The sequence below is a fragment of the Panthera pardus genome, unplaced genomic scaffold, assembly GCF_024362965.1.
Source record: "Panthera pardus isolate Hobbes unplaced genomic scaffold, ASM2436296v1 HiC_scaffold_10, whole genome shotgun sequence".
Lineage (NCBI taxonomy): Eukaryota > Metazoa > Chordata > Mammalia > Carnivora > Felidae > Panthera > Panthera pardus.
In genome coordinates, this window is record NW_026526655.1 from 81,079,409 (window position 1) to 81,103,189 (window position 23,781).

The 23,781-nt window shown below is 39.7% G+C and overlaps 1 protein-coding gene across 4 annotated transcripts in view; it reads right to left on the reverse strand.

The window, feature by feature from the left end:
• The window catches only part of LYPD6 (LY6/PLAUR domain containing 6), a 123,400-nt gene that overhangs the window by 12,225 nt on the left and 87,394 nt on the right, over positions 1-23,781 (reverse strand). For all 4 annotated transcript variants that reach the window (XM_019455813.2, XM_019455804.2, XM_019455794.2 and 1 more), the window contains 2 exons: positions 15,392-15,580; positions 7,719-7,817 (listed from right to left, as the gene is read on the reverse strand). In XM_019455813.2, coding sequence (XP_019311358.2) covers positions 7,719-7,817; positions 15,392-15,509 — 217 coding nt within the window. In that variant the 5' untranslated portion in view covers positions 15,510-15,580. The remainder of the gene's footprint in view (positions 1-7,718; positions 7,818-15,391; positions 15,581-23,781) is intronic.

A 23,781-nucleotide genomic window follows, 5' to 3' on the forward strand; every position in this document is an offset into this window, starting at 1 on the left:
GTAGAGTCTTTCAATTCATGAACGTGGCCTCTCCATTTACTTAAATTTCCTTGGAATTCTTTCATTAGCACTTATAGTTTCAGCATACAAGTCCTATATGTGTTTTGTTACATTTACCTTGAAGCATTTAATATTTTTTGAACCATTATAAGTGGTATTATATTTTTAAATTCAATGATCATGTGTTAATCGATAGTATATATGAGTACAATTGAATTTTGTGTCTTAATCTTAGTATTTTGTGACCTTGCTGAACTTAATAGTGCTAAGGGTTTTGTGTAGAAGTGTTGAGATTTTCTACTTAGAAAATCATGTCATCTGTGACATGGGACAGTTTTATTTCTTCCTTTCCAATCTGTATGCCTTTCATTTCCTTTTCTTGCCTTATTGCACTGGGTAGAATTTTCAACAGGACATTGGATAAAAATGATGAAAGTGATATCCTTGCCTAGTTTTTTATCTTAACAGGGAAGTATTTTGTCTTTCACTATTAAGTATGTTTGCTACGGGTTTTTTAAAATAAATATTCTTTATCAAATTGAGGAAGTTTCTCTCATACTGTTTTTCTGAAAGTTGTTGATCATGAATGGTATTGAATTTTGCCAAATGCTTTTTCTGCTTCAGTTGATATTGACATATGATTTTTCATCTTCAGCCTGTTAATATCGTGGATTACACTGGGTGATTTTCAAATATTGAAGCAGACCTGCATTCCTGAAATAAGCTCTATTTGGTCAGGCTTATTTTTATATATTGCTAAATTTTATTTGTTGATATTATATTAAGGGTGTTTGTGATTATATTCATAAGGAATATTAGATTTCAGGGGGTTTTGTGTGGTTTTGTTTGTTTTTGTTTTGTTGTTTTTTGGTACTACCTTAGTCTGGTTTTAGATTCAGGGTAATTCTAGATTGTATATAAACTGCATAACAAAGTACCTTAGACTAGGTGACCTACACAGAAGAAATCTATTTTTTCCCAGTTCTGGAGGCTGAAAGTCCAAGTTAAGGTGTCAATAAGGTTTATTTCTTCAGAGGCTTCTTTCCTTGGCTCACAGATGGGCCACTTCTCCCTGTATCTTTTCATGGTCTTTCCTCTGTGCGAGTCTGTGTCCTAATCTCCTCTTCATCACTGAACCTGAATCACTACTTTAAGGACCCTATCTTTAACTACAATCATATTCAGGAATACTGGGGATTAGGTTTCACATGTGAACTTTGAGGTGGGGGGGGACACTACTGAGCCTATAAGAGGATCCTTGGTGGTAGAGACAGTAGCTGAAAGCAGTCATGTAAGAAGCCTCTGGGCTACTGAAAATAATCCATTTCTTAATCAGGGTGCTGCTTCCATGATGATATCTTGGTTTTTGTTTTGGTCTTCTTTTTTCAAAAAAAAAAAAAAATGTTCCATACCTGCTAAGGACAGGTCACATATTAACTTGAGGAATCTCTCTTTTAAAGCAAATCTTTGAAATTCATAAAGCTATGTGCTTATAACCAGGCAAAGACCAAAAAGGTGGTTGGGGAGGTATACAAAAGCAGTGAGGGTAAACAGGATCTTATAGAGGACAGTAGTTAAAATAAAAGTGATAAGACAAAAACATCAAATAGATGCTTCCTATCTGAGGCAATTATGTTAATAGAAAATACTTGGGCAAAAACACTGAATTGCAGTAGGTTAGATGATTTCAGGGTGTCAAAAGGAAGCCATCTTGTTTAGGCTGATATAACTTTGGGGTTAAAAATTACTGGAAAAGTTCTTTTTTTTAAAGTTCTTTTAAATGTTTATTTATTTTTGAGAGAGAGAAAGAGAGGGAGAAAGAAAATGAGTGGGCGAGGGGCAGAGAGAAAGGAAAACACAGAATCCGAAGCAGGCTCCAGGCTCTGAGCTGTCAGCACAGAGCCTGACACGGGGCTCAAACTTATGAACCATGAGATCATGACCTGTGCCAAAGTCAGAGGCCTAACTGACTGAGCCACCCCGGCACCCCTGGAAAAGTTCTAATAAAAGAGTAAAGAGTAAATCTGGGCATCACAATGCCAGCTGAAATGAACTAGCTTGTATCTTCTTACTGAGAAACAACAGAATAAAATTAAAATAGCCAGATAAAATTAAAGCAACAAAAATCTCTGTGAAAGCATAGGTGAGCTACCAAGGCAGATAGGATTTGAAGAGCAAGGTATCAGCAAGACGAACAGCACACTGAGTTGAGCATGACATTCTATTCTTGTTCTCCCCTCAAGGCACCTGCTGACTCAAAAGTTGCACACATGAAGGCTGAGAAGCCAAGCAGAAAGCCCTGCTAAGGGCAAAGAAGCTGAGCAGAGCCTCTGTCACTCTCAAGGGAATTGGGAGGCACAAACAGGAATTCAGAGCCAGCAGGCAGCTGGGAGAGATGGGATAGATATATGGAGAAGTGAGGCTGGCCGTCTCGGTACAGAATTCTCGGGTAACAGTTCTTTACTTGCAGCGCTTTAAAAATGTCATTCCATTAACTTCCAGCTTCCATGGTCTCTGTTAACACTAAGTGTTGGCAAGCCTGTGCAGCAACTGGCACTCTCAGGCACTGCTGCGGATAGTATAAACTGGTACAGTCATTCTGGAAAACCACTAGGCAGTATCCGGTAAGGCCAAAGCACGCCTGCTGCATGCCCAGCAACCCCGGTGGGATAGACCTAGCAGAAATGCACACATACGTGTACCGAAATACATGGACAAGTGCGCCCACAATGCTCAAAACCTTGAAACAATCCAAACGTCCATTGAGAGTGGAAGGATGAATTTTAGCATATTCGTATAACGATCTACTATACATCTGAGAGAATAACTATGCGGCTCACAAAAACATAGATGAATTTCACATAGAAAATGAGAAAAAGAAAGGGATACATTCTGTGATTCCCTGGATACATAGCTCAGTGATAGTAGTCACAACTGTGTTACCTCTGAGAGGTAGGGTGTAATGAGTGGGGGACCCTAGTGGCCTTCTGAGGTTCTGTAGCTTAACACGGGTGACAGACACACAGCCTGTGCAGTTTGTGAAAATTCAATGAGCTCAGCACCTATGACTATTCACTTTCTGGTATGTATGTTAAACTTTAAGTTAAAAATTTTTACTTAAAAGAAAAAGGAGGAAGTCTAAGGCTTCCATTTAGCAATATGACAAAATAGATCACCTGAACACCATTTCATTACATAGCAGCCAAGAGTATTGGATAATATATAGCCAATACTTTCTATAGATATACAAATGAACTCTCCTGAAAGTGAAGGAAATTCCAAAAGCCAGCACTAGGCTCTGAGTTCTCTACCCAGGATGGAGGCGGAGCTGGGAGATGTTAACAGATAAACTATAAGAAGATGCAAGGCCTGGAGTCCTCATGGGGTTTAGAGCTAGAGTACAGACCCCTATCGAATGGTAGAAACCCTGAAGGACTATATCCTAAGATTGCCTAAAAGAGAAAAAAAATCCACCCTCGGGTAAAGTAAAACACAAGAACTGTCTCAGCCTGGGCTCAATCTGAAAGAAGTCAACAATAAAGAAGTCTTTCCTGGAAACATGTAACCATGGAGCTTGTCTTCAGTTATGCTGGGGACCACATTTATGTATTTCCTACTTACACTAGATAACAGACAGACATATGAAGAGTCCTCCAGGGTCATGTCCAGCTTTTCCTTGACTTCTACAGAAAAGCTGTGAGCAGCACAGAAGCCAGAACCCAAAGGATATGTGTCCCTCTATCTCGAGATTTCTCTTGGTCTGATGTTGCATCAGTAGTAATTTCAAGGGAAGATTTTGCCTCAAAGGGAGGCATCTGTACTTCATAATCAAGAAGAAACATAAAAGCCTTGGCTGCTTAGGCATCCTCTACAGAATGAGCTTTTTTGAAAATTATAATGTTTTTGACTTGACATTTAATTCCAGAGACTCTTAATAAACACTGAGATAGCCCCATTCTCAAGGAGCTTTTAATCTTGCACATAGGCAAAATCTGTGAACTCAGGGCATGCTATTAACTCTTCTTTGCTTTCACCAGTTCCTTTAACTGGTCCCTCATATAATATAATTTCAAGATCCTTTCTGACTAGAGTTATTGCACAGGAAGTGCTCAGAGACCAAAGCCTAAACAGAAGCCAACCAAGTGAAACAATGAGAGTCAGTTACGGAGGGCTCTTAAATGCTCATGTTCTAAGGCAAGAGTATGGTGTCAGGAGTCTGTTAAGTGCTGGAAGCACTAACAAAGTGATGGAGAAGAAAATATTTGCCTAACACACACTTGAAAAGTTAGAGTGACAGGGAACCTGAGTTAGCTAGAGGAAGGTGGCTGATGCCACCATTTTCCTACAGAGTGATTCTAGTTAGGATGAAGCTTTCTGGATGCTTATTTTACCAAATGATGATTCGCAACAAGTCTGTCGACTCTGGAAGCAAGCTTACCTCAGCTGCTAAAATACAACAGTCTCTATTTACATCCATTTGACTGAGTTCAGTTTTAGAAAATTCTTAAGATCCAGGCGATCCCCTGCGCAATTTGGAAAGTGGGCTTATTCCATGGAGATAAGATTAAATACCTACATAAAATTGTGTTGTTGTTGTTGTTGTTGTTGTTTTGCTTTCAACAAGTTATTTTCACATCATGTGATACTTAAAACCTAGCTAAATGTGTCATAAAAATAAATAAAAACCCAGGAATATTGCAGAAAGCTAGGATGTTTTTCCATAGCAGCTACTGAGCCCTGCTTACAAAGCCTGTTGGTAGTCCTATAGCTGCTCCAAACTAATAACAAACAGAAAAAAATAAATCTAGGGTCAGTCAGTAGTTTTTAGTAGTTAGATGCAATTCATATTTTAATCTAATAATAATGATGCCATTTTCATCATTAGAAAAATCTGGAGAAAACCCAGAGGAAGAAGAAAATTGACCGTGGCTTCATTTCTTCTCAGGTTACAGCTTTAGTCCCCATTCCTTACCTGATGTTCAAGGCCTCACAAAAATAAACAAACTCCACCACTTTGCTCCTACTATTCACCGACACGAATTAGTTGCTGTACCCAGTTCGGGTCTCTCCCTGTCCATGGAGCACACCTGGGAATCCCATCTCCGTACCTTTGAGTCACGTGACTTCTCAGAAGACACATCTTCTTCAACATCCTACTTCTGCTGCCTACTCGTAGGGCTGTTGCCTCTTCTCAGCCCACAATGCTGCCACTGGCCACCTCAGTCCCCACAGAGTAATTGTCCCCATAAGCTCCCACAGCACTGAACTCCAGGCTGCATTTGGTACTTGCTTTTGTCCTGATATTTTTGACATTTGATACCTTCAGATCTCATCTCCCCTAACTGGGGAGCTCCCTGAACGAAGAAACCAGATTCCTATCTTTCACTGCATGATGCCCCCTAAAAGCCTGGCGTGGTGGTTCTGTGTCATGAAGCCTCAGGGCAACACTTTCCATTTATCCTTATAAATGTAAGGACAAAAAGATAAAAGTGGGAGGAAAAAAGGGGAAAGGGGGAAATTGTGTGAACGCTGTGATACTTTCAGATATCTGTACTTTGGAAGAATAGATTTTGACCTTTGAAGAAAGCATCAGAAGGGATCTTCCTCTTTTCCTGAGAGGAATTCAAGCAGAGTGCTACCGGTCACCTGTTTTTCCTTTGTGACAGGGATATACTTGCACACCATCAGACTTGGACTGGGCCTCTATGAAATCTGGCCCAAGGCCTGAGAGCACCAGTTCACGATCCCTCCTTGTCCTCTGCATCCTCTTTGCTAGGCAATACCGAGGAAAGCACTGCCACATTTCCTCTGAATATGTCTGACTTGTGGCAATGGTTTCAAAAGCTAATCTGCCAGCTCTGTCCCTGCTGGAACCATCCCAAAGTTGATTGGCTACCCAAGCAAATCACCCTGTGTTTGTCCAGAGTCACTGTTTACAGTGGTTCTCAAATTTGCTGCATATTAGAACTACCCAGGGAGAGTTCAAAAATCCTTATGCTCAGCCATACCCCGTGCTATTTAAATATAAATCCCTGACAACGGACCGGGCATCAGTGTTTTAAAATCCCGTCCCTCCTCCCCCATTTCAATGTACCATCAAGTTTGAGAAGTGGTGGTTAAACCAAATCCATCAGCAACCTACCCAAATGTTCACTCTGCTGGGGAAACGTTAGAAAAACACTGGCTTATTCCAAAATAAGCACAGGACTGCAGAAGGCAATGCAGACAGGACTTATCTTTGATTACCGAGATGGCTGGATATCTAGCTTGTGAATCAGCCAATCTTTAGCATCTCCATGTTTTTCTCTTCCCTGTGGTCTTTTGAGGCCCCATTAACATCTCAACCTAAAAGTAAACAAGAGGAAGCTAGAAATGACAACAACAGTACCTTTCACTCTTTATTAGTGGGGGGAGGCGTTCCCAGTGGTTCTTGTCCCTGACCGTTCATTAGAATCACCTGTGATACTGAACTACACCAGCGCAGGGCCCTCATCTCAGACATGCAGGTTCAAGTTCCCTAGACTGCTTTTCTTACCATGTGGTCTCTGCACCAGCAGCATCTGTATCACCTGGGAACTCCTTAGAAATGCAAATTCTCAGACCCCATCACAGACTTACTGAATCAGGAATGGGGCAAGGGGAGAGGCATTAATCTGTGTTTTAATAAGCCATCCAGGGAATGCTGATCATGCTGGAGATTGAGGACCACTGGTCTAGGGAGGGCCAGTGATTTTGAAGAGATCCATAAGTGTTTCTAATGGGCAGCCTAGATGGAAGTTCATGGGCAAAATACTACTGGCTTAGGCAGCTGACACTTGTCTTTTAATTGCACTTTCCATGTTCTCCCAATGTCCAGTCCTCCAGGGAAGACAGGATGCCTTCCACTAGGGTATGAGACTCCTGCATTATGTAAAAATATAATAGATTCAGGGTTGGTGTGTTCAGTCATTTTAACAACTGGATTAAGTCATCAGCGAAGCCCATCTACTCACTCAAACATTTGTCAATAAAATGTTCTGTCCTCACCATCTCTCCATCAAATGAACCGACTCTCCTCCAAAATTAAAATACCCAATTAACAGTGACTCCATAGCTAAATATAACCATCTTTTTATTCAAAAGGATAAAAGAGATACAAATATGGATGTGAAGCATCTACTTCATTTTGAAATGGGCCTTTGGGTCAAAATGTCATGCTTCAATTGGGCATCTATCTCTTCCTTCAAAAAGAACTTAATGGCTTAAATAGCTCAGGGTTGTGTGTGTGTGTGTGTGTGTGTGTGTGTGCAATGATGGCATTTAGAATTCTAGCTTTCATGCAGTCTCAGAATAGAAGCCTCTGGCAAAATATGCAATAAATGGGATCTTTATATGAACATCAATTCAAACTTTACATAAAGGAAGTTACTATGTAATGACTAATGCTTCAAAGAGTGGCCAAAAGGCTGGTTGTTCTCCTCTTGTCCTCCCTTTGGCTGGGGAAGAGGGCAGCCAAAGCCAGCACTTACCTCTACTGGCACTCCAATGCTGCTTCATGAGGAAGGGGGCAATCCTATGATTAGCTGATGTCTCTAAGAACCTTTGATGATAAGAGATCTACTAATAGCCTTAGACAAGAGAAGTGGCTGAGATTTCAAGCATGCCTCTCTCTACCTATGCATCAAAGTCAACAAGGCTGTTCACTCATGAGCACCCCAATCTGTATACTGAGAGTTTACCTCGAGGACAGTAGATGTCTGGAGCCCATCGGTTGCACTCATAATTGTCTGCTGCCTTTTCACAGGTGAAACACTTAAATCCACCAGGATATGGCGTGGCTAGAAAAAGGATCAAGAGAAAAAATTAATTTTTTAGACTGAGCACAGAATCCTGAAGGTAGACATTTTCATTTTTTAAAAAGGATTCTAAAACCTGGCAGTTTCTTACAAAACTAAACATGTAACTACTATATGACCCAGCAATTACACTCTGGGGCATTTATCTCTGAGAAATGAAAACTAAAAGTCACACAAAAGCCTATATGCAAATGCTCACAGCAACTTTATTTGTAATAGCCCACGACTGGAAACAATCCAGATGTCCTTCAATGAATGAATGGTTAAACACACTGCGGTACCTCAATACTATGGAATGAATACTAGCAATAAAAGTAAACTATTAATACATTCAACAACTTGAATGAAATTCTAGGGAATTATGCGAAGTGAAAACAAAAACAACCCAAAGGTTATATTCTGTATGATTCCATTTATTTAACATTTTTAAAATGACAACATTTTAGAAATGGAGGCAATATTAGTGGTTGCCAGGGGTTAGGGATGGGAGCGGTTGGGGGGCAGGGTGAGAGGAAGGTGGGGGAGGGGAGGCTTATAGAAGGGATTCTTGCGCTATTAAAACTATTTAATGTCTTGACTTGGTGATGGATACATAAACTTACACATGTGAGAAAATGTGTAGAACTAAATACACACACATACAAATGGACACAAGGAAAATTGGGGAAGTTTGAATAAGACAGGTGGATTGACTATATCAATGTTAGTAACCTGGTTGTGATATTATTCTATAGTTTTCAAAATGTTATCATTGGGGGAAAGTGGGTAAAGTAAACATGGGATCTCCCTATATTATTTCTTATAGTTGCTTATGAATGTACAATTGTCTCAATAAAAATTTCAATTAAAAATAGGCACTCTAGGGGCACTTGGGTGGCGCAATTGGTTAAACATCCAACTTTGGCTCAGGTCATGGTCTCACAGTTTATGCGTGAGTTTGAGACCCACATCAGGCTCTGCCCTGGCAGTGTGGAGTCTGCTTCAGATTCTGTGTGTGTGCGTCTCTCTCTCTCTGCTCTTCCCCCGCTTGCACTCTCTCTCAAAAATAAACATTGAAAAAAAAATAGGCACACTAGATTTCCAGTGATTCATTTTTATGTGTCCACTTATATAGCTATGTCGATATGTAAATATAAATATTAGGTTGAATCATTAAAAATTTCCTTATGTTTGACCATTTTTGACCTATAAAAGTGGCAATTTCTCTGATTCAATCTGATGTCTTTATCTGGTTGACTTGATATGGTTAAGAATTCCTGGGGACGGTAAGTATCAGCTAAGAAGAGTCTTCATTACTAAAATCTATGCTGTGCAGAGATGACCCTCTTAAGGGCTGTCTTGGGCCCATATCCAATGTCCACGGGGCAGCATGCTGAGGGCACATGTGGATGTGGAGGCATTACAGGCTTTTAGCTTGTGTCTGAGGGATGGGTAATTCCAGGAGGCCCTCCTAGCCCTCCCCCTCTCCACCCCTTAATTGGCCCTTCCTGCCTTCTGAAGAGTACAAGTACTCTAAAGGTACTTGTATCCTTGCCTTCATTTATGCTCAGGCACAGGGGGGTCTGGTGAGTCATGCTCTAGAGTGCCCAGCGCATGCAGGGCCTGGTGGGCATTTAAGGATGAGCATCCATAGAGGATGCCAGGAATGCCAGGTTGTCGCTGTCCTTTTCGCTGATGCGCTCTTACTTGCACTGATATGCTTTTACTTACTCAACTTAGAGTTTTGCCTCTCGTAAGCAGAACTTTCGTATTTTTTTTTTTAATTTGTAAAATTACCTGGCCTCTTTGAAAACTACAAACACTCAAACACTTCATCTGCAGGAGCCAACTGTTCTCCCTCGCAGATGGCTGAGCCTGCACATCCCACTGGTGGAAATAATCATCTCAGGGTAAATTGCTTTGCCCACATGGAACCAATTAAGTATGTTATCAAAAATAAATGAAGGAGGAGGCAGCAGCTTAAGGCCAAAATTATGGGCCAGATTTAACTTTGCTTTTCACCTTGCATAGAAGAGCTGGCATCCTTGTACTGGCTTGCATTATCTCACAGTTGACTCTGACAACAGTCAATAACCTAACATGATCAAAACCCAAACTGTCTAAAAAAGACAAATAACTGGACATTTTTAGGGGCCAACTATGTTCTTGCAAGTAGTTGGTGAGTCAAGTTCATAAGCATAATGAAAGTGAGTTCATGGACTGCCTTAGACTGTGAGGGACGGAGAGCGGCCAAGACGTTGCCATCCAACTGCTTCATTCCCAATGAGGAAATGTCACTGTGGGGAAACACATTCTCCCTAACATACAGTTATAGTAAAACAGAAGTAAACTATTTTGTAAAACCACACACAAATAATTTTTAGGTCTCCACATCCCACCATCAAGATAGGTGGGTTACATTTGTATTGAAAGATTCTACTTAGATATGCACACCTGAAGAATTAAACACAAATAGCTTCCTGAATTCGAAAGACATTAAATATTCTTATGGACCCTTAAATTAGCTTATTTTTACAAATATTGTTATGAGAAAACCCATACGAAATATTTTAGGACACTGTCCTATCGGATACATTAAAAAAATAGTGTCACTATCAATTTGATAGTTTCACTATCAAATATGACACTATCAATGTGTCATATATTGGGAGAGCTGGGTGGCTCAGTCAGTGGAGCTTTGGCTCAGGTCATGATCTCATGATTCCTGAGTTCCAGCCCTGCATTGGGCTCTCTGCCATCAGCACAGAGCCCACTTCAGATCCTCTGTCCCTCTCTCTCTCTGCCCCTCCCCGACTTGCACATGCTATCTTTCAAAAATAAATATTAAGAAAATAATAATTTAAAAAATATGTAATACACAACTAAGTTTAAAGGAACTTTAAGGCAGCTGGTAAAATTTGAAGAATTCTCCAAGTAAGAGTTTTGGAAAAAAAAAAGATGTAAATGATTTGTCAAAGAAAACGACTTCTCAAAAACTTCTCATCATATTCACCAAGGTTTCTGACTGCAAGCGAGCCGTACCACTTCAGCTTGCATGATTAATTCACAAGAGCATCCAATTTTATCTGTCTGTCACTGCAGCCAGTAAAACTTTTCACTGGAATGCTGGACTAGTGATTCCTGGAAACTTTCCCATCAAAGAGATAAATTAAGAACTCTGAATGAAGATTGATGATCCAGCCACTACAAGAATAAACTTATTGAGAACTTGGCACTAATAGGTTGTAGTGTTCCCAAATTTGGATTATTTAATAGATTCTTCAAAATGATCTTTTGCAAGACGAGTGACATATTAAATACTGTCATTTCTTACACAGATAGGCCTGGGTTCTGCAATTAACCCAAAGTATAGAAAAACTTAAATAGGAATATGGGCTAAAGCCCTATGGTAGCAAAGTGAAGCTTCGTTCAAATCATTTGAATCTGAATGCGTTTATCAGCACATATTACTTACAATTAATCAAATGATCTTATTTTCGGTGAGTTTTACTTTTAAATCTACAACTTCGTTATCTGTATGATTGTCAACCATGACAGCCTTGTACTGCTTATAGGAACTTGTATTTGCACCTTGGGAGGTACTACTGATCAGTGAATAATCAAACCCTTCTCAATGACCTGTCTCCACAAACAGACTCAGCTTTAAGCGGCCAGTTATAGCACAATACCACATAAATGGTTAAGTTCCTCCCTCTGGAAATATTTAACCAAAACTAAGGTCTACAGATGAGCAACTGTCTCCAGTAACTTGCTAATTGATACTGCATCTGATAAAGAAGTTCTTTTTTTAAAAGAAAGGAAGGAGGTTCCTAAGAGATGTGTTATTTTCTTCTTTGTTACTTCAAAGCATTACAGAGCAAGTAGAGTTTCAAACCGTTGTGGCCCCAGCTGTGAATGAATCTAATTTGGCTCTTGATCACAGAGTTAATAAGCTTAGTGTTCTGTATTTCAGGGCATAAGTCCTTGGTCCCTCAAGAGTAGGTGATTGTAAAGAAAAAAAGAAACGCCAAAGTGCCCAGTTACTTCCTGTAACGTAATCTGTCCATTAAGTCTCATGGTCAGCCATAGTTCAACCGACTATAATTCATTCGTAAGGCGATGGAAGAGATTTCATCTTTGTTTCCATCTCTTGGAACTTCTGCCTGGACAAAGGCCTTCAGTTTCCAGAACTGTGGTGAGAAGGGAATCTTGTTTTAAAATGTATGCTGATAGGTAATGCATCCAAACTTGTTTTATTCTTGCCAAGTTAATTTCCATTGTTTTTGGAAACTGGATGCAAACGTAAAATTTCTAGAAATCTAATAAATTGATCTTCTTTCTCAGTCTATCTAGCAACAAAATATTGTCAGTATAACTTGAATACTATGAATGTATTTCTGATGGCAATGCATTTCCTGGTACCTTTCCAGAAAGTGCCCTTACTCCCTAAAACTTGCATAGTCTGGAATTATGCAAAAACGTCATTGGCTCACTATGTGGGCATAAACAAGCCTGCTCTAGGGATATATCTCTTTGTTCAACGTGACTAAGGAAAGACTCAGAATATGCAACCAGAGGAAACCTGGATTTCTCAGGAAAGGTTTCTAGTGTAAGTAAAGAAATGGAGGCCAAGAACAGGTTGAAACCACATAGGATGTTAAATTCTGTGATCTCGTGTGACATCTAGAAACCAAATAAGTCACTCCATTTCTCTGAATACTAACTCCTGTTTTGAATGTTTTATTAGTCTTTGGTATTTTAATTATAGGGTGGGAAGAAATTCATCATTTTTCACATGAAAAAGAAAAGAAAAACAAATTATAGAAAAGAATGTTATCGAGGACAGTGCCTCAAATTTGAAAGCCATAAAATTGATTTCTTTTAAATGTTAGAATCTCCAAAAATTAGGGGACCAGGGAGCAAGGGAGATTAGTCATGGGATGCTGAACTTTCCCAACCAGGGTTTCAATTTCAGCCCCCTTACGACCTCTTAGGGCTACTCAGAGCCCATGGCAAACGAGTTTGTTTGCCTGGTGTGGAAAACTTGTGTGCCTTCTCAACATCTCTGGCATCATTGATTTCTCCTTGGGTAGGTTCTGAGCAGTAGCTAACATTAATGGAAACTGAATTTCTCGCTGACCCCAGAAAAGCTGTTTGTGCCTCCATCTACAAAGTGAGGTGATTATATCAATAATTCAAAATCAGAATAACCCCACACCTCCCTCATCTATTTTTTATGGTCTATGTTCTACAGAAACCTGCTTCTTTGTAGAGAGATCACTCCATCTAAACCTGGTCTAGTGGGTGCTGCTCAGGGGCAGAGGACCATGACCTTTTAAAAAATCAAAGTGCAAAAACAAGCAAACAAACATCAAAAACTTCTGAAATAGTGTGGGGGAAATGTGCAGTAGGAATCACTGACAGTAAGAATTTTTACTCCCCATGACCAGTCATGGAGGCTCTAAAAAAAAACTCTGCCCAGAACTGCTGGTGAATCACCTATGTCTAATCTACTAGCTTCGAAATGACATCCTCTATCGTCCATATCTCAAAATCATATCAGAAAACCCCACCAAGTTTTTCTATATGGTGAATTCTTTTTAATCAGGCCATGGCCTACTTAATTAACATAGGCCACATAAACTTTCCCACCAACTTCTAGAGAGCAGGAGTGATTGCTCCCCTGGCCTGGCAGAGCCCATGCTTCAGAGATTTCATTCCGAAATGGACTTTTTTGGATAGGGGCCTACTCAACCCAGGCACTGATCCCCCCTAAGACTGGCACAGAAGTGGTGTGTGTGTTTTATTCTTGCTCACTTACATCCAATCCCCTTGATTTCCCTTCCCACTCTGTGTACAATCACAGCCTCAGAGGAGGCCTGTCTTTCAGCGAGGTGACCACTGAGTCAGTCACTGAAGCGGATGAAAAGCCCCACAGAAGCTGAAGGATTTAGCAATCAAAACCGAGACTGAAATTTAGATTTTTGTTCACCAAGTCTAATAAAAAAGCATGGCTCTTTGGAGAAAAGAACAAAAGGCAATCCTAAAAAACACAGCAAGTATCAAAGCACCTTCTTTTCATGGTTACTAAAATAAACAGCCCTCCAAAAACAAGCAGCCAGAGAATCTTCCCACACAATTAACCAGTAGGCACCAGCCTTTTACTGGTGAGAGTACACAATAGCAGTAAGACTGAAGAAACTATTTGCTGCGTGTCAAAGTGTACTTGGAGTTAAAAAATTAGAGGGATGCATTTTCAGGAACCTCAGTTTACCATCTAAGCCAATTACAACATCATAAGCAACAAACATCCAGTTGCCTATTATATATGTGCCTACTATTTTATGGATATTATCTCTAGTCCACAAAATAATGCAACAGGATGTATATTATTTCAACCACTCTAGAAATGTGGAAATTAACAATAAGATTCCCCTAACATTTATTGAGCATTTATGTTGGCTCACACACATCTAAGTGCTTTGTATGCATTCCTTTATTTAATCTTCACAAAGTTAGGGAATTTATTTCAAGCCAGAAGGCTACAAAGCAGTTGAGCTGGCCGCTGACCCAAGATCCAAGCCCCTGTGCATTCCTTGGAACACCTCTCATCTAAACCAGAACACATACACATTAATCATTCTAACCGTGTAGCGCTGAAGGAATCCATGTTGCTGTCTCCACTTAGTGGACTATAAGATCCTCAAAAGCAAGAACTATGTTTTATTTACCTTTATATTTTCCATGCCTATCACTACGCTTGACACACAGCAGACACTCAAAACATGTTTGCTGAACAGAACATTTCAAAAGAATAATACACCTCAGGGCGAATACTAAAGGTCAATATATACCCATTATACCCAGCTCTCACCACCACAGGGGCAATGCAGAAGAGGATTCAAACAGAAATAAAAGATAAGATAAATTCAGAGATGGAGACCCAAACAGCAAGTAAATCTTCTGTGTTTCCCAAAGTGTGATCCTTAGAATATGTAACAGAAGCATCTGAAATTCTTGCTAAAAGCAAAAATTCATGGGTATCGTCCAGATATGTGCAGTCAGACACCCCAGGGAAGGGATCTGGGCATCTACATTATTATGCACTCACTCCCCAGATGATTCTTAAACACAGGAAACTGAAAGGGATAGGGAATAGGAAGTTGTGGGAGGCAATTATGCTGAAACTGAGAATCAGATGCACAGACAGGAAGACCAGCTATTATCTTGCCTATAAAGGACTGATCTTTTACAAATACCTTCCTCCTGGGACATGCCAGTTCACTTTGATAACTGATTGAGAGCTGGCACAAGTTAAAGGGAAGGGTGTTCAGAATCAGAGCAATTGTGCTGGGAACAGAGGAAACAAGCCTTAACAATTTGCCTTAAAATAAAAAAACAGACACCCTACAAAAAGGCGAGGGTAAAACATACAACATCTTCAGTAGCACCTGCACCCCCGAATTAAATCATCCAAGGTTCCCCTGCATGGAAGGCTGCCTTCTCCTGTCCATTTTCAACTCACATCTTATTCAAAGCAAAGTGACATTTCTGCAGTGAAGAGAACAGAGTCTTACTTGAAGGGTGGAGGTAGACAATGTCTTTCACTGTGAAGTCTCTCGACTGAGTGGCTTTCAGACAATCCGCCAGCAGGCTCAGGAGCAGGAGCCAGGCCAGGGCAGGGCCAGGTTCCATGGCAGACTGAGGCGTCACTCATACAGGGGGCCTGGGAGCCAGGACTTGGGACAATGGGAGAGAACTCGCACCTGAAATATAAAATAAGACTCATCTCAGTGTCCCACTCGAGGAAACCAGGAGAGACCTGGCAGAGCTCCTGTGTTGGTAGGATGGGCTGGAGGGAGACAGGGAGCCAAAGGCACAAGAAAGTGGATAGACACGGAGAGAAACTTTAGAAACAGTAACTTTAGAGCACTTAGAACATTCCAGCCCCAATCTATCCCGAATCAGGTAGCTAACGCTCCACTGGTGTCCATCCCCCCTAATATCCAGCAGAGATGGTATCAAGAGAGATTGAATTTTAATGAAATCCAGGAGGATTTTGCCAGAAGGCTAGGGGATGTCTGCCAGAATGCAACAATAAATAAGTCAAGTACAAAAGTGCAGAAGCATTTCCTTGATAGTGGTGACAGGCAGGTATGAGAGTGCAGACGTCCTGTGTCATAGTGCTCAAGCAAACCTACACAAGGTAGGCTTTCATATTCGCGGGGGGGGGGGGGGGGGCGGGGGGGGGGCGTGAAGAAATGTAGGTAAGTTGGCCTCTCCCAAAACACAAAGTGCCTTTACAGCTCAAAATCTCCTTAACTAATAATATTGGCCGGCTGCTGTTGAAGCCCTTACAAATATATCACTTAATTCCCCCAACAACCCTATGAGGGTTACCCATTTTCAGTAAACTGAAGTCCAGCAAATAAGCAGAGGAGTTGATTCAAACGGAGACAGTCTGGCCACTGACTCCACATTTGCAAACTCTAGGCGATATTCTGTTCTTCCAAAGACTGATTCAAGGTGTATAAACTTAAACTAATAAAATGAGGTCAAAGGATCCCAGTAGCACTAAGCAATCATCATTTTATCCTTTATTCTGGTTCTGTCCTTTTCAATTAAAATTGAGAGCAGTCAATTTTTTTACTAGGGTTCAACTGTCCAACTTACTAGGAATGTAGATATATATCTTAATTTATACGTGCTATTTTCTTGCCATCTTATTGCTTTCCTACAGAGTCTGTTCTTCAGGCTCCACCCTTTTGCAAATACCATCATTCTATTGCCCACAAAAGGGGTCATGTTAGATATTCACCTTATTTTAAACTGGTGGAGAAAAAAAAACCAACACCATTTGGACATTTTGTTTACAAATTTTAACACAAAGATTCAATGAGATTTTTAAAAAGGCATAACAAAATCCTAAAATTATTTTGTCAAAATAAATAGATCAAGAGTAAATATATTATAAAACAAAATCAATACAGAAGATCAATATGAACTAATCAGATATTAATGAATACTAATCAAAACAGGATAGAAAATATAAAAATAAATACACAAAATAGAACACTCGAATAGACACAACAACTGACATAAGTATTTTCTTTTAAATTACAGAACAGGAAAATACAAAATGAATAGTATTATGATAACTTAATTAAAAATTGTGAAGATTAACCAAAACCAAACAATACACAATGCACTCATATGAACTCCAGATGGATCGATGCATTCATTGTTGTTTAAAAAATCGACAAACTATTAGGAAATAAGAGTAGAAATTATCACCCTGTGGCAGCTTGATGATGCCAGCCTTGCCAATTTCACGCTAATTCCCCATCTTCCGTTTACATTTGGTTCCCCAGGCGAATGTGCATTCAAGAGGAGAATAAGCTGCTTGCTCCCTTAATGAGTGTGGCTGCCAGGCACCGTGTTAGGCACTTGTTTGAAAAATATGGTAAGAAAACAAATATTCATGGTATTTCTCCTCTGCCGAATGACAGAGACCAACATGATCTCATCATAAATGAACGCAGTAGTGCTCCATTTTATATCCACTGTGGCCAGGTATGGTTGCACCTGAGGAGCAAATCTACCCTGCATCATCACGCCTCAGCTCCTCACAGTCTGCAGCAGGGCCCAATTTGAGAGGGATGGGGAGGAAAGCTATCGGGTTTTATTTTGATATAACCTAACATTAAGTATCAACGAGCTGCCAACCTAAGTTCTTTTTAATGTGAACCTCACTGTCCACACCAATACTTCATATGTACCAAACAGTGCATTTATTAAAGCATTTCTCAATCACAGTATTCCTTCGGTTACTGGTTTAAAGGTCTCCCTCTGCACGGTACTCACACTAAGCATTATTTAATGCCATCTGAAATTTACCTTACCTCCGTAGCATGGCTACCAGCCACAAACCCTCATTCCACAGCATGTGTGTGCTACATCTGAGCAAAGAGGTAAAGAGCTAGACCCCTGGATTTGAAACCTTGCTCCAATGCTTTCTTTCTGTGCAACCTTAAGTCAGTTACTTAACCGCTCTGTGCCTCAGTTTCTTCATCTGCAAAATGAGGATCATAATGCTACCTACCTCAAAAGTTTATTACGAGAATTAGGTAACATAGCATAAAGCACTAAGAATAGTGTCCATCACACGGTAAATACTGTATAATATTTCCCAATATTTTTACTACTACTGTTTTGTTCAAAATGTAGTTTTAAAGTCAATGTGGTTTTCTAGGTAAAGGTAACTATGATGCAAATGTTGTGTTCTAACTGAAAGTAAATATGGTGCCAAAATTTATTTGGGTTCAACACACAGCTCACTTTCCTTAAATCAGAAAAATATAACAATTTCCAGAACTACTATGTATGACAAATCACAATCCACACGTCTCTTTCTCCCCAGCATCTGCCCCATGGCCAGCCAGCCAGGGAGGGACAAAGCAGGTGCGAGACAGGGGAGGGCACGTCTTGCCACCAACATTATAATATTGCCTAGGCTCATGCAGACCCAGGTGACCTCCTGCCATCCTTCATCAACGAAGCAAACAGATGGGTGATGCCCATCTACACTCTCTCCATATCTCCTCCAAGCCACCCTCCAAGGTCTATGTCCCACCTCCATGACCTTTACATTTCTGCTTTAGTTAGATTTTACTTGTATAAAAGATATTGAGAGAGCATAGGTCTCTTATATCCCTTTGAAGCACATGTCTCCATTTTGTGTGCTCACACATGTGTTTAGAGTTTCCAAATTCTTAAAATAGTTGAAACTTGATTATCCCAACACACTTTACTCATGAAATTTTTCCTTTTTTAGAAAAAAAAGAGGAAGTATGTATTTTCTAGGCTTATGTATGATTAGAAAAAACACCAAAATGGTTTAGAATTTCTGATAATTTTAATGGTTTTCTTTTTGCTTAATTTGTATGCTCAAAAATTTCTGATAAGCATGTATTACTTCAGTAGAGTTTTTTTTTGTATATTCATAATTTTGTACAACCATCACTCAGTCTGGAACATTTCCATCAAAACTCTTGTACCCATTAGTGGCCACTTCCAATTCCCTCCTCTCCCCACCCCTGCAACCACTAATCTACTTTCCATCTCTATAGATTTGCCTATTGGGAACATTTTCTGTAAACAGAACTATACAACATATAGTCTTTTGTGTCTGGTTTCTCTCAGTATGATATTTTCAAGATAAATCCATGTGGTAGCATGAATGGGTATATCATTCCTTTTTGTGGCTGAATAATATTTCAGTACATGAATATAACACATTTGTTTATCCATTTATCCCATTGACAGACATTTGGGTGGCTTCCATTTTTTGACTACTGTGAATAGTGCTGCTATTAACATTCACATTCACACTTTTGTGTGGACATATTTTTAAGTTTTCTTGGGTATATACCTAAGAGTGGGATTGCTGGGTTTTATGGTAACTCTGTGTTTAACTTTTTGAGGAACTGTCCATCAGTTTTCCACTGTGACTGCACCATTTTACATTTCCATCAGTAAAAGACCAGTGTTCGAACGTTTCCACATCCTCACCAACCCTTATTTTCATTAAAAAATAGTTTTTATTATAGCCTAGTGAGTGTAAAGTGGTGTCTCGTTGCATTTCCCAAGTGACTAATGATGTTGAACATATTTTCACGTGCTTACTGGGCATTTGTATATCTTTTTGGGAATAATGTCAACTCAGATCCTTTGCTCATTCTTTAAGGGGGTTATTGTCTTTTTATTGTTGGGTTATAAGAGTTCTTTCTATTTTCTAGACTCTGGACACTAGATCCAGACACTCAGATCATTTGCAAATGTTTTCTCCCTTCCTCTTGACTTTTCACTTTCTTGATGGTGTCCTTTGACATACAAAAGTTTTAATTTTGATGAAGCCCACGCATTGCTTTTTATAAATATAGATTTTGTTCCCATATACAAGTCAAGCCCAACATAGCACTAAAAAAATCTGCACACAATGCACAGTAAAAGAACTTGTCTACTTTGTAGTAGCCAGGGCTATATTTTCCACCTCTCTTTCCCTTAAGGAAAAGAGAATGGGCAGAACTGTTTATTAATATCACCATCAACTGCTTACATTCCTGCAGTAAATCATGAAGCACTACTCACTCTATTATTATATTCTAGGAACTGAAAAATGAAAGATGAGTTACATGCATTCACAATTAGTCTAACCATTCCTGAAATATGGGCTCTGCTGAGGGGGCTGTATTTTTTCTGTACAGATTCTCAGTAGTCAATGAAGCTTTATTCCCTAAGCCTCTCAAATATGATGCTGGACATGCTCAGATAATACGAAGGGTCTTTCCTAGGACTTTGACGCTTTTCTCTGGAGTCCACAGTACCTTTGGACTGTCCTAGACATTTAGAAAAGATGTTGCACTTCCATTTTATGTGCTGCTATTTGAATACGCACTGAGGACCCCATCCCTGACTCCAGTTCTCTTTATGAAGAAGTACACTCTCATTTTCACAGCTCTGTGACCTTTCATTTGTTATTTATGAGCTTTTGCAAATCTAATACCACTCTGACAGATTTAATTTGTGCTCTAAATTACCTTTGCATGAGTTACTCAACTGCTGGTTTTATTCCAATGGATTACTTGCTACATTCTGAAACAGAAAAAAAAATTAGTTCGAGATCTATTCGACTTCCTCCATTTGGGAGAAAGTTGAAAAGAGTTGCATTCTGATTTTCACTGCATGGTAATACTTAGTATAAAGGAGGATTTCTAAGACTAGTCTTGGAGGCAAAGAGATAGACCCATAACCCAGATCACGTTTTACAAATCCACATCCTAATTGCTATTTTATATCGAGACCATAAAACAAGATACCCCCAATTCCTTAAACTCATCACTAAGATAATTAAGCACTTCTGGAAGCTACACTGACTAAGGTGCCAATTACCAAACAACACCTCAATATTAAACTCAATATTATTTAATATTAAACTTATTAAATATATAAGTAATTGTGAAGTAGAGAAGTAATACAAGTCTAAGTATTTTTCAATGCCGTTCCTATTGTAATATGAAATGCCTAATATGGGAGCAAAATGAAATTTTGAAGCCTGGAAGATCATGAGAAATCTTGACTTAATTTTCAATAATCCAGGTTTGGTGGTGTCTTAATGATCTGAGTAAGTTAATTCAGCTCCCAAAGTATAAATTCAATGCATGTCTTACAAAACTAAGACTACTTAAATATATCATTCTGACTATGGTACCTTCTCACCATTTGGGAATTGCTTATAACATGGTGGTGGTTTTCAAACATGGGTTCATTGACATGTCTCCATTGAGAGACAACATCTATATCTTCTCCCTTTTATTCTGGGACAGCCCTATAGACCAGTTGAGCAGAGTATGGTGGAAATAACACTCTCTGGCTTTTCAAGCTAGGTCACAGAAGGTAATTAAACTTACACCCAATGTTCTGGAATGCTCAACCAAATAAGCAATCTGAGCACTCTGAGTGCCATGCTGTGAAGAAGTTCAAGTAGTCCACACAGAGCTATGAAGACTTCATGAAGAGGCAGTGCTACCCTGCAAGCCCCCAGCTGCTCCTGCCCCACCGCCTTACTCCATTCCAGCTCCCGCCACAGTCTGATCAAAACTGCATGGAGACTCCAAGTGAGAACAGCCTGGGCCAAGCTCTTCCCACATTCCTGACCCACACAAACCATGAGAGAGAAATGAAATGATGATAACTACTTTATGCTATTACATTTTGTGGTGATTTGTTCTGTAACAATAGATATCCAGAATATGAGGAACTGGTGTAGGAGAACTAACTAGGAATTCTCGTACTCATGAAAATAATCCTATTTTCCACATTGGTTGCAAGGTACAGAAATCGAAATCAAACAGGCTATAATCAAAAGGGGGAGAAAGGGAAGAATTTTATGGTCTCATCTAATACTCCTGCTTGAACATGGCTGGACTTTTAACCCTCTTATCAGGAATTTCCAGCCCTCAACTCTACTTTGTCCCCTCATTTGCTTTTATTCTCATTCGGATCTTCCAGCTTCAGAAGCATTCCCAGACTGTTTTTCAACTGTTCCAGAAAACAACAACAACAACAACAACAACAACAAGAAAAAAAAACACCTAAAAAAAAAAAAAAAAAAGGGCGATCCATCCTTGGACTACAACTGGCCAGGGGAATATGGCATTCCAACTGGCCAGAGCTGGGCTATTAGCATGTCACTTGGACAGATGCATAGTGTCAACTTCATATAAATCACGTAGTTTGAGAATAGGGGAGGTATTGGTTTTCCGAAGGAAGGAAAATCTAGGTATTGTCACCTGAAGAAGATTTGCTGGGCTAGCAAAACTACACAGATGTCCATACAATTAACAATACTAACTTCTAAGTACCTGCATTAACCTAGAAGTGCAAAATGAAGTTAATGATGGCCAAATGAGTATTTCAGCAAATGGTGGGGAAGTTACCTGTTGACATGATTTCCTTCTCTAAAAATAGAATACCATGCCAGTACCACTTTGCAAATCAAAACAAAAGGCGAAACAATAGTTCTAGTGGGCATTTAGAATCACTTCTGCCCTATGTTCTCCCCTGGTTACAAGATGGCTCTCCTACTGATACCCATCATGTGGTGCTATTTGGGGTGCACCGTGTTCTTACACGGTCCATCCTACAGGGTGCTGTTGTTTGGACCAGGGTCGGACATTTGATCCAAGCCAGACCAACCAGAGTTCTTCCTGGGTATTTTTCAAGCCAAAACTGGATAAAGACAATCAGCCCTCTCTGGTACAGAAGTCCACAAGAAGTGAAACTCAGGAACACGTGTATGCCATATTCCTCTCCACAGGGAGGAGGAAGAAGAGAAGGCAGCTTGCTGCCTGAGAGAGCTACTGATAATGGAGGTAAGAGCTGAGCTATGTGTAACCATTGCCTTTTGGGCTAATTGTTAACTCTTCCCTTAGAAGATTCAATCTCCATCCAATAAATAACATTTTTGCCCAAGCTAGTTTGAAGTTGCTTTCTGCCCCCTGCAGCCAGGAGATCGGACCAACCAATTCAAGACCAATTCTTATAAAAGAGGCCAGCCCCCAGCTTAAATTTTTCTTTGTAACATATATGCTTTTTTACATTAATACTTCTTTAAGGCTTATCAGCTAAAAGGTTAGAGTTGGTTTTAAAAACGTCAATAATAGAGAACTAGTCAGAGATTATCTCTTTCAGGCTTCATAGACACTGATGTTTCCTTTCCTATAGGGAGACAGATGATCATCTATTCCCAATATGAATTGAGGACCTATCTGCATAAAAATCAATGCTTTAAAAAAGTGTGTATTTCTTTTCCTGGAACCCCTTGGCAAGGCTAGAGTTATAGGGAAAAGCTGCCTTTGGACCTTTCCCCAGTCTGATTTAAAGGTCAATTGCATCAAAACCCTTCCATTCCTGAAGGATAAATGATGTCTGGCCTAGTATGCTTAGCAGTATATTCACATTTCTAAAAGATATTATATTCACTCTCTTCTGCTTGTTGGCTGTTTGCTTGTTAGCTTCTTCTATCAATTTGAAGTTTCTAGAGAACTGACGAGAAGGCATTTTGAAATACAAACAGCCACAAGGGGTTGGAGTCAAAGAACTCTCCAGGCAGGAATGGAAAACTAGGTACATTTCAGTGCCGGCCTGCCATTTTTTATTTACCTGGAAGGGAGTGGTGGTTTGGAGAAATTTTTTGCTTCGTATCTTTTATTAAATGTTTCTGTATTTTTAAGAATGTCATATTTTCATTTTACTTGTTCTAGGAATTCTAATCCCAGAGACCTTCCAAAAAATGTGGAAGTTAAAAATGTTTGAACTTATTAATTCCCACTTTCAACTTATTAACAACCACTTAACATAATCTTGATTCTCACCCAGGACAAAAAAGAACGAATTCACATTAAAT